The 12,152-nt window shown below is 42.1% G+C and overlaps 1 protein-coding gene across 1 annotated transcript in view; it reads right to left on the reverse strand.

Moving 5' to 3' along the window:
• Window positions 1-12,152, reverse strand: part of CRYL1 (crystallin lambda 1) — a 46,125-nt gene extending 33,973 nt beyond the window's left edge. Inside the window, exons 1-3 of the mRNA XM_065730111.1 lie at window positions 12,024-12,152; window positions 9,898-10,005; window positions 4,036-4,162 (exon numbers count right to left, since the gene is read on the reverse strand). Coding sequence (XP_065586183.1) covers window positions 4,036-4,162; window positions 9,898-10,005; window positions 12,024-12,055 — 267 coding nt within the window. The 5' untranslated portion in view covers window positions 12,056-12,152. The remainder of the gene's footprint in view (window positions 1-4,035; window positions 4,163-9,897; window positions 10,006-12,023) is intronic.

Below are 12,152 nucleotides of genomic sequence, written 5' to 3' on the forward strand. Positions count from 1 at the left end.
GTAGCTCTTGAAAGGAGACCATGGAACACTAAAAGAGAACACATGGAGCAGGGTTAACTACTTGGTAAGATGACAATTATGGCAGTGAAGACTATTTTCAAGTCTGCAATGGTCAATAATGTCAGTTGATACATACATAACCTAGATGGAGTCAATGTTAGAGCTATTTTGAAAAGTCCATTCAGTAAAAGCATCACAGAAGTGACATTAGCAAGCTGCTTACTTACACATTTTGCAGTTCAACTCAAACAAGGACAAGCAAGTATGTTACAGCAGGTCTTTGTGATCAGACTCATTCAACCCCTAAAATCAAGAAGAGTGTTTTCACCGCAACATTCACAGAGATGGCAAGATGGTTAAAACCCCTATAATCAGTTCCCTCAGAAGCTGAAGTGCAAGTTCTGGTGCCTTGAGAACAGTGTTTAAGCTAGATAGGTAAAATCAGGCCTAAGGTTATATTTGCCCAATTACTAGCAAACAGACCGACTTTTTTTTCTTTGTCCAAGCTGACCAGATAGCAGGCCCAAAGAAGCTGTGTTACAGCAATGCTTGCACACTCTGCCATGCAGTAGATTTTAATTTACATAGGTTTTTCATTAATGCAGCTTCCAAACCAAGATTGCCTTCTACCCTACAGGTTCAGGGCAACTGAAAGCATCTCTGCACATAGCTGTTTGCAGATATCTGCTCATCACCAGAAGTAGAAAAGGCTCTTGGAAGCCACCACGAACTATGAAACAGATACTAATGGTAGGAATTGCTATCAAAGATAAATTTATGACAGGAGACATGAGACACCTACTGCCAAGACTCCCAAGTCAACACTGATAGCCTATTCTGAGGCACCTCTAAGCCTTCTGAAAGTTACTTTTGCTTATTTTTAAGGTGGAAACACTGCTTTTCTAACTACCTCTAACTGGAAAGGATAAAATAGCCAGGAAGATATAAGGGGAAACCAGGCTAAAATATCTATTAGTGTTATTGTTCAATATCTGTTCAAAAGAGTTTACCATGTGTAATGGGGAACAAGAGGAGGCCCTCCCTTAAAACAAACCACAAAAAAACCCAAACTTCCTGCATTTGATACAGAGCTCCATTAAAAGATAGAAGGATAAATACCTCATACTGTGAGGATTACAAACCTTTCCACTGGAGTAATCTACATTTAACTTCATCTCTTTGCAGCCTGCTTTGTCCCATGGCTCAAGGAGCAACCCTCTGCAACCCTCCAGCCCCAGCAACGACCCTGACAAGCCATACAGCTCACTGCAAGCACTGCCCTTAGAGCCAAGTCACTCTCCTGTTTGGTGCCAGAGTACACAAAAGCTCAAGTATCAAACACAAGATCTTACCAACAATCAGCCATTTCATCCTCCTGTGAGAGTTAATAAACTTTGGAAGAGCTCAGTAACAGAAAAATAGAGCAAAGTATGAAAAGTTGTACTTTCATTTAAATAGCATTGCAGTAAGAGATTTCCACCCATTTTCTAAATAGTGTAAGAAAACTACTGAGTGAATGCTCATGTTTTAGAGGAAAAAAAAAGATTGATTTCCTTCTGAAGATGATGTAAAGCATACCAAATCATCAAAAACAGTTGCTTCATAAAAACATCCAAGAGAGGGAAGATAAACTAACATACAAAGCATACCTTGTTTCCAGAAAGTCATGATCATGATGGTACTGTTCTGAATTTTCTTCTTAGTCCTTCTAATTATTCCTTGCATCTTTTTCCACTTTCGTATCTTCATTAATGTTACTCAAGAAGTTCCTTATTTTTTAATTTATTTTATAGGGCACTCTATTTGTTTTAACTTATGTACCACAAAAAACAAACAAACAAAAAAAAAAAGTAGAGAAGGCTCTGTATAAGAACTCACTCAATGAGCACAAAGATCAAGGATTTTTTTTTAATTGGGAATGGACTTGCTCTATAAGGCCAAATTTGAAAATAAATTAAGATTTAACCAACTGAGATCTAGTGCAAGGAAATGCAGATCTCATGGAAGTCTTCTGACAAGTTAATCAGTAGGTTTTTATCACCAGACCAGAAAATTAAGCCCTCTACATTCAACTAAGATTAACACAAATGATGTTTTTAAGTAACCAATAAAAAGGTCAATACGCTTGCCCCAAACAAATAAGAAGGTCAATACACTTTGCCAAAGAAAGATGAGAAAAAGGCACAAAAACCCATCAATTCACAGAAGAAACAGTTAAATATGTTTTCCTTGTTCAAGATGCATGGAGACAAGGAATGCATAGGGCTAGAAGAGGATGCGAGTATAGAGACTACCCAGGGAATGCACACAGAACAGTTTCTTTGCTACTTGTGTTCTTCCTTTCTAATCCTTGCAGACACCGAAGCCCTGCTTTGGGGGACTCCCAGGGCCTGTCTCAAATGGGAAGAAGCAGAATAAATCACAGACAAAGGGAGGGGTAACTGAAGAACAAGATACTAGAACATGCTACCCAGTTTTGGTATAGATGCAATACCTAACCCAGTAACAGTGATATACAGTTACTGATTTGAAATAACTGAATATATATGTTTGGGTATCAAAGAGAAGTTAAGTGGCAAAAGCATCACGTCCCTTCTCAGGGAAGATCTGTACACTGAGCCTATAAGGCTTATGTCTCTATTAAGCATTTTTTTAAAAGGGTAGCACTGAATGAGCTTTATATAAATGCAGAAGAGTCAAAGCAGCTTTTTCAAAGGGAAGCCCTTGCTCACAAACCTACTTGAAATCTCTAAAGGAAGCAAGCAGCAGTCATGCAAAGCAGTCATCCAACGTCAGCAGTCATCCAATCAGTGTGCATGTCCAGAAGTCTTGTAATATCAAATAAAGGCTTTTTGGAAGTTAGCTAGTTACATGAGAAATTTAAAAGATCCAGTAACAGACAGTAACTGCTAGTCGCTCTTACTCAGTGAAACATGCTCATCAGTGCTGTTTCACAGAGGTGAAAAGACCTGCAAGATAGCCCACAAAATTAAGTTGATCCTTGTCATTACTACTGCAAACATCTATGTAAGGATTCTATAAGACTCCCTCCCATTCTTCCCCTTCAACTAGCCAGCTTGGTAAAAAAAAAAAATGACTGGAAGTCTGTCCTCTTGATTAAAATTACAATTAAGGATGTGCTGCAGCTGATCAAACTGTGGTATTTACACCCTGAGACAGTATGAACTGCAAACTTGTGGGTGCAGCACACAAATGTGTGGTGACAAATAATGAACACTGGAATAGTACTGGGGAACCCTGTAAGGTAGAGGGTGTCAAGTCCAAGCAAACTAATTCATGCTTTACTTCAGAAATTATCTCTGCTGCATCCACTTATTTAACCATGCCCATGTCAGAGAGCATGGTAGCAGATAAGCAGCATGGACTGCCAGGTCCAGTAATTAAACTTGCTCCTCAGACAAATTTTACTTAGCAGCAAAGATTCAGCTCTGCCCTTGCTTTTAATACCCTAAAGCTGTAGATAGCTGCTTTCAGCTAGTTTCCTCTCTTTGTGCAGGGCTCTTTGCAGCACCTAAGACAAGCTCTTGTGACAGAGATAGTTTTTGCATGAGGGCACAAGCAGGAAGAGGCCTGCATTTCAGCACAGTAGAACAGAAATTACCCTTGGGGATAGCCATATTTCCTGCCTCTCGATACCTAGAAAAGAAACACTTTTTAGTCCTAGCTCTAGTATGCATTACATTGTCCAATAGATATGTTCTCCCCTGAGAATCTCCTGCCCCATATTCCTCTTTCTAACAGGTACAGTTTTTGTTACACACAGGTAAGCAATTCCATCACTGCTTAGCCAGCTGAGATTCTTCCATCACAACCCAGAAGAAACTTGCAAAGATTCTCAAACAGGAGAACCTACAAAGAAACAGTGATCTGTCCTGGCTGGAAATAATTTTAATCATAACGAACACAAACCTCCTTACAGAGTCAGGGTGTTGAACTCTTCACAGACTTCACCGACTGCACAGCAGTTTTTCACCATCTTTGTTGTTCAGCGGGAGTTGTCAAGCACTTGCTTACCTGAATGAAAGCAGCACCCTCTACTGCCGCCTTCAGGTCTGTGTAGACGCTGATGAAGGACAACTGCTTCTCAGCACTCAAAGTTCCTTTCAGGAATCCCGACTCCTCCAGCTCTTTCATTTGTTTGCTAATAGAAATAAAGCACATTTAGCTACACTATCATTTTTAAGCCACTATTATTATTTTTAAATAAAAGCCTCTTAATGACATAGTAATAACACACTATTTGACATGCCACTGTAAATATGTATACTCAAAATTAAAAAGGTTAACTTCAGCCCTTTATCTCAGCTTCTCTATTCCCCCTCGTTCCTTCAACAAGATTTTTCTTCTCTTCAGACACGGCCTACAAGATCTATTCCTAGTGCCAAATTTGTCACCGCCTCATATTTGTTTTTACAAGTGGAGGACCAGAAAGAATTTCTATTTAAATTTAATGTACCTTTTTTTCCTCTAGTATTACAAACAACAGACCTTTTGTTATGACATCTCACTGCAGGATCATTGTTTAACTGTATTAAAATAAAAAATAGGAACAGATACACTCCATGCAGCCAGAAATTGTTTTAAAATGTAAAAATAATCCCCCTAACATAGGTAATGACTACAGGGAGTGCCTGAAAATTCCTGTGGTTACTAAATTGAGTGGCCAGAGTTTCAACTGAACATTTAGGTACACATCACTGCTGCATTTGGACAAGTCACCTGAGAAAGTTTCTACAGCTTGAAACCCTCAGAAACTGAGAGCAAGCAAGCCATTTTCAAAACTGTTCAAGAAAATGAGAAGCGCAATTTCCACAGAAGTTATGTGGGATTAAAATATCTGATCACTATCAATCTGAAGCTCTTTGATACAACCATTACTACATTTAAACTCAACAGTTGCCTCAGTTCAGAACTTTTCTATAGCTTTGTTATTACTCAGCAAAAATTGCTAATCCTAAAGAAAGAAATTCAGCTGATGGGTATCAGTAGGGAAAAAAAAATAAACCCTTTGTTATCCCTACCAAGTTACTACCAAAACTTCGGCTTCTTTTTGGGTGCCTGCTTACACAATAAGTAAACTGCCCCTGGCATGCAGCTGGAGGGTAGAAAAGCCACAGCAAATATGAGCTGTACAGCCTAGGGAAAAAAAAAAAAAGTTATTCTTGTATTACAAAAATCCTACAGCTGAATACAGAAACAACTAGTGATCCACCACATGTTCTCTAAGGTGTTTTTTTTTTTTAAACATCTTCATTAATACCTTTATTGACATTATGATTGTTTCATCCCACAGATGAATTCTTTAAGTTTTCCAAATGCTAAACTCCATATAGATTCCCTTTGGGTCCTACACTGCCACAGAAGTGTAAGCAATGATGGAGCCTCCCCAGTAAATAAAGTGCATCAAACACAATAGGCTGGTTTATGCATGCAGCAGTGCACCACTGACCTCTACTGGATGAGGTTTTACTCACAGCAGCTTCAACTTTGGGGTGATCATCCCCAACAACGAGCACAGACCCTAAGGCCACAGCAGTCACTGTTGTAGGACACACCACATGACTTCACACCACAGCTGTACCGCACACAAGGCTTGAAAAGTTTGACTCAGTAAGGTCTTCAGAGAATTGTCAATTCACATCCAGAAGAAAATATTAATTCTTCTGAGAGCCCACACTTTGACGCTGTCTGTCTCCAGAGCTTCACTGTTGTACTGGATGGCCTGTGTCAACACTATTCTGGGAACTGGATCAGTATTTATTTCAAAATAAGGTACTAAGTCTATAGCAGCACTCAGGGTCCAAACTGCCTGTGGTGCTCTTAGTTACAGTGTCTTCTCTGGAAGGTTAAATTTACAGAAGGGCCTTGGAAGAGATGCCAATAATTAAACAGCCTTTTTCTAAATATTATTACAGAAGGGGAAAGGACTGTAAAGAATAGAAGTAGGCACCACGCCTAAAGGGACTTGGCCCTACAGATTCCAAACAGTTCAGCACAAGCTCAGACCACGCATATGAGTATGTGATCACCCAGACAAGACTGAGCAGACAACTACCAGAGCACCTCTTTGCGCAACCACTCCAGCCTTCACATCTCAGGAAACAAAATAATTCTGAATGCAGAACTTCTGAAAAGCAGAGTTACCAACTCCATTACAGCAGTGACCCAGCTCCAGGCTTCACAGTTCCTTAAAAGAACCTGGAAACTCTTTTCTTCCATAGTGACTGGAAGAAACTGCTGTCTAAGACTGTCCCAGGGGAACGATTAAATCAGCCTCAAACTTCCCATCCACTTTTTTCCATACAGTATTCCTTTTACAGCCTCATTACCTTATTATTAGTGCAGCATTTCCACTGTTTCATCTTTATGATCAGCACAACTATCAGTACGGTAGCACAGTAACCATTTGAAAGAAAGCTACACAGAAATCAATGGGCAGTGGGGTGGTATACACTCCACAGTACATTTTAGGTTTATTTTCAGGAATACTGCACTACTTGTTTTTCTATTTTTCATTATTTTAAAGATTAGCAATCTTGCAACCAAACCAGAATCCCACTAACTCAGAAGAAAAAGTATCACATATGAAAAGTTACACTTTCCAAGGCAGGTTACTACAGGTTTTTTCAGTAGGTCAAGTGGCATGAAGCTGTTCCATCTGTTTGTTTTTTTTTTTTCTCTTTCTCTTCCCCCGGAAAAATAGGTTGTTCCATTAGAGCAGACACCAGTTAATAATGCTACTGATACACCCAGTTCAATCCAGCATGAAGTCACTTTTTGTGTCAACTACCACGTGCACATCAGCAGGTAGGTAGGCCATGAATCCACCACACCAAACTAGGCCTCAGTAAACACACTCTCTTTCCACATCTGGTCTGCTGCTATTGTGATAACCTGTTACACATTTCTACTTGCGTCAGTAGATGCAAATTCCACAGTTTGGTCTCATTTTTGAGCATGCGTTCTGGGAACAGTACAGAGTACATTTCAGAGTTTCCACACAGATATAAGCAGGCTCTCATCTTCAACTGCAGGTCCATTCTAGTCCCCTACCTGTACTCCTGCAGGTCTGTGCACCTGCTGTTTCTGCGAGACCTACATTCACTAGGTTAAGTAAGTGCACTTCTTAAACAGCGTATACAGATTCAAAACAGTGAGTTACAAGTCAGTGTAACAAAAGTGAATCACATAATAGGTCATTTCTGCTCCTTGTAGAAGTACGTGCTGCGTACTACTCAAACTTATTCCTTTTTGAACTAAGGAAAAAGAACCAAGAGCATTCCTTTGCACTCATCAGTTTAATATTTTAAAGTAGCTCCATACTTTAAGTCATGGAATGCCAACTTAAGAACAAAACTCTTTTCAATACTAAATTTAATTAAAAAAACCAACAACAACACCCACACAAAAACAACATACCTGCAACCAAATTTTAAAAATTTATCAGAAAATAAATTCCACAAAGTTCAGAGAAGTAACTACCAACTGCTTTGTCATGCAACTTCACAAGACGTACCCTGCTGCTCTCCTCTAGAAGCCTTCAGGATCTGCTCAGGTTCCAGCTCTTTTATAAAAGTATCATCCCAGTAACACAAAGGGATTTACTGCAGGTTGTGTGCTATGAAATCATTACCAAAATAGTGTTCAAGTTTAACTATATTTTCAGAGATTCAATCATTAAAATATTGGCTGGAAAAAAACCCCAAACTACTGCATAGATTGTGTTCTTGTCACAAAAACTACGTTTTTTCTGGAACTGAACATTTTAACTAAGATGTTAGAACAGAGAAGATACATAAGTTAACTATATGTTAAGAACACCTCATTTAAAGGGCAAAACCTGCTTTGAACTCCCATGGAATAGCACATATGGGCACAGGACAGTACACTGACACACCAAAATAGCTCTCTATCCGGCTATATGCACTAATTCATGTTTCTCTTCTCTGAACTGAAAATCTTAGAAGACTGAAGTCCTCATTCTGCTATTAGACAAGGAAAAAATAGGGACGAGTGTTGGTTTTACTAATGTAGCATACAGAAGTCCTCCCATTCTCAGTAATCTACAGTCTTATTGTGGATACTGCTATGACAGCAATTCAGCAAAAAATGCAAGTGTCATCATATAGGTGCATAGATTCATAGACACATTAGGTTGGAAAGGAACTACAAGATCATCTAGTCCAACCATCCTCCTATCACTATCCCTACCCAACTACTAAATCAAATCCCTTAGCACCTCATCTAAACGCATCTTGAACAGCGCTAGGGATGGTGCCTCAACCACCTCCCTAGGCAGGCCATTCCAGTGCCTGACCATTGTTTCAGAGAAATTTTTTCCTCAAATCTAATCTAAATCTTCCCCGGCACAATTTGTGGCCATTCCCTCTCGTCCTGTCATTAGTTATCTGGGAGAAGAGTCCCACCCCCTCCTCACCACAATTCCCCTTCAGGAAGTGGTAGAGTGCAATAAGGTCTCCTCTGAGCCTCCTTTTCTCCAGACTAAACAATCCCAGCTCCCTCAGCCGCTCCTCATAAGACTTGTGCTCCAGACCCCTCACCAGTTTTGTTGCCCTTCTCTGAACACGCTCCAGGGCCTCAATGTCTCTCTTGTAGTGAGGGGCCCAAAACTGAACACAGTACTCGAGGTGCGGCCATACCAGAGCTGAGTACAGGGGGATGATCACCTCCCTGCTCCTGCTGGCTACACTATTTCTAATACAGGCCAGGATGCCGTTGGCCTTCTTGGCCACTTGGGCACACTGCCAGCTCATGTTAAGCCGAGCATCAACCAACACCCCAGGTCCTTTTCCTCTATGCATTCTTCAAGCCATTCTGCCCCAAGCCTATAGCATTGCATGGGGTTATTGTGGCCAAAGTGCAGTAGCAGATACGTTAGGCTTGACTAACATCTACCTGTAGACTTTTGAAGGAAGAAAAAAACCAAAGACCTCCTTCACTATCAAATCTTCATTAAAAAAAAAAAAATCTCACAAGACAATGGATACTGCTTAACCTCCAAACTCCAAGACTTCACGTCTATACCAGCTGCCACATAGCAGTTAATATTTCATTATATACCAGCAGGAAGGGAGCACTGAAACATTTAGCTTGATACTTACTATGAAACAGCCTGAACTTTAGAATTAAATGCTGATAAAGGCTGTGCGCAGAACCAGTCTATCAATTCATGTCCCCTCTCACACAAGCTATATTTCCAGGGCTAGCAAGAAGAGGGTGAACAGAACCAATCAGTCACTGATCCTTCTAACTTGTGAACTACAGGACAAATAAAGCAGCTGAGGAACTAGGTTCAAAGCAAACAAAAGGGAATAGTTCTTCATGCATGGAGCAGTAAACCTGTATATCACAAAGTCCTTTGGCAAGCAGGTTACAGAAAGATTTACACAAGTTCAAGAAAAGGTGAAGAGAAACACTTGAAAGTAACATGGTTAGGAGTCACTCAGTGCATAAGCAACTTCAAGGCACTGTAGGCTCAGGGTGGGGAAGCAAACTGGCAGGACTTGAACTTATAGTTCTTAGACATTCCCAAAGAACAGGACTTTCACCACAGTGCATCAGGGTTATCAGATAAAAGGGTTGGGATGTACTGCTCTGAAGCACTGACTGTTCTCATGCTCAAGCCCTCAAATGTGCACTTTCTAAGGTGCTTCCAAACCTCTACCGTAACTGGTCAGTAGTTGTGTCTTCAGTAGAACTAGATACCTCTTCTCTTAGGACTCCAAAAAAGTTACCTCAAAAAAAGACCCTCAGCTGGTGGGTGGCAGCCCTGCCCACGACAAGGGGTTGCATGTGGATGGGCTTTAGGGTCCTTCCAACCTAAGTGATTCTATGATAGCAAGTCAGGTGACCTACCGGATGTTTTCCAGTGCAGTTGTTAATTGTTGTTGTGCAATATCATAAAGTTTCACTTTGAAGCCTCTAGAAGCAAACACCATGGCCCAGCTGCGACCGATGAGTCCACTGAAAAGGAAATAAATATTAACTTATTAATAAATAAGTATTTTCTTCTTGGGTCCATTGAGCACTCCAAGAACTAAACTAGAGTTTGGAAACTCCAGCATTTAATCTTAATATCAGTTACATATTAATAAGAATCTAATCTCTCTCTGTAGGAAAGAAATATCCTTCGCTAGTTGTATAGAAGCTTACGAGAGCAGGGAGAAAGATAACAAGAAATTAAAAATAGAAAAAAGACAGCAGAATTTGTAAGGAGTAGGAATCACTACTTTGGGACACTAGATAAAAATGTCAATAGTTTTATCAGCTGTAACTCTTACCTAGGAGCTGGTGTGAAGAACCACATTACTTGTGGTCCACTACTGAGAAAGAAAATCTGAAGTAACTAACAATTGTACCATATCAAAGCAACACTTGCTTTAACTTAAGTAGTTTTATTACCAGGTATTAGCTTCTTCAGATAGATGCACTGAGACACAGTGCAGTAAGATTAAGTAACTTCAGATCACATTAAAAAAGCAGTAATCACCCCAGCAATGAAAACACCACAGCCATGACTGTCACAGTGACAGCACTGATCATTACATGTTTTTTCTGCCACTTCCTACATTGCTGTCCCTGTAACACTAAACTTAAACAACCTCTGACATTTGGGAAAATGAAATGCCAGAAGGGGAACAGTAGAGAACAGTGGGGGGTGTAAAAAACAAAGATAAGGCAGGAGACCAGATGCAAAAAGAAGGAAGAGAAAAAAAAGGAACATGTTCAGGCTTTATCTAAAGAAGAACAAAAAGAGAATAAAACAGGAAACTTCAGGGAAAAAAGTAGGCGTCAGAGGAAATAACTAAGGCAAAAAAAAAAAAAGTGAAACTTTACCTTCAGTATTGTTGAAAGAGAACCTACTACCCACTTAAAGTATACAGTTTAAACTATAAAACAAACACACGCCATAGAAACCCAGAGGCTGACATCTCTCAAGCAAGCTGCAAAGTACACTTACAGAAAAGTCAGGTACAGGCCACAGCTTGCAGCTACAGCAGCTCCCAGCCAACAAGCACTTAACTAAAAGCACTGGAGTAGCTGAACCCTAAACAAGCATACACAGGCTACCAGAACCTTTAGAAACTAGTCTCACCTTGCTGAACTGCACTTTCAATAAGGATTATTTAAATCAACATTTAACAACAGCAAAAAAAAAAAAAAAAAAAACAACAACAACAAAAAGTTGTACCTTTATTCATATACAGTTTTAGAATGGCAAAATTTGCTTCCTCTACAAGTTCGGAGCACACAGTGCTGCTCAGTGGCAGGCACCAGCCTCGCACTACTCCTGCACCGTACACGACAGCAGCACCACGACGTGGTGCTGACGCGTGTGACCCCAGGGCTGTCCTCCTGGACACGAAGCGCAGTCATCCCGGGTCCCCACCTGCTCGCCTTCGAGGCGTGCAGCACGCAGCGGTGCCAGCGGGCCGTGCTGTCACATGGCAGCGCCGGACACGTGCTGCTCGGCTCTGGCCGCGCGGCTGCGGTCAAGTACTAGGACGTCAGTTTCAGCTCAGCGAGAGGGTGAAGCAACGCGCTTGGAAGTCAGAGACACCGCCGTACGTTGCGAGAAGCATCGCAGGAGCCTAACAGGGAACCCTAGCAGCTCGATGACGCTCCGGGTTCTTAACACTGCTCTCAGCCTCCCCCACCGGCGCTCCATTTGTGCAGAAATGGGACGGAACACAGCGGCCGGCGCCTCCGCAGTCCCGCAGGAGGCCGGCTGCGGGCGTCCGTTTGGTACGGAAGCGGCGCCAGCTGTCCCGGGGCGCACACGGGCCTCCCGGCCTCTGGCAGCGCCCGCCCGCAGCCCGCCGGGCCACAGCCGGCAGCCGCGCTCCCCCGGCGCCGCTCGCAGCCGCTGCCATCCTATGTGGTGCACTGCGCTGCGGCGGCCGCCCCTCACCGCGACGCCCGGCGACCCCGGGCCGCACCGCTCCGCGCGCAGCGCCCCCACGCGGGCGGACAGCCCTCACCTGCCGATGATCGCCACCTGCGTGGGCTCCATGCTTAGGCAACGCACAGCCACCTCCACCGCGCGACCAGGGGCGCCGCCACCGCCGCCTTAAAATACGCCCGCTCCCCACCCACGGCTCCCGCCATGT

The sequence above is a fragment of the Cyrtonyx montezumae genome, unplaced genomic scaffold (assembly GCF_038088225.1).
Source record: "Cyrtonyx montezumae isolate F1298 unplaced genomic scaffold, pur_monq_1.0 scaffold_12, whole genome shotgun sequence".
NCBI lineage: Eukaryota > Metazoa > Chordata > Aves > Galliformes > Odontophoridae > Cyrtonyx > Cyrtonyx montezumae.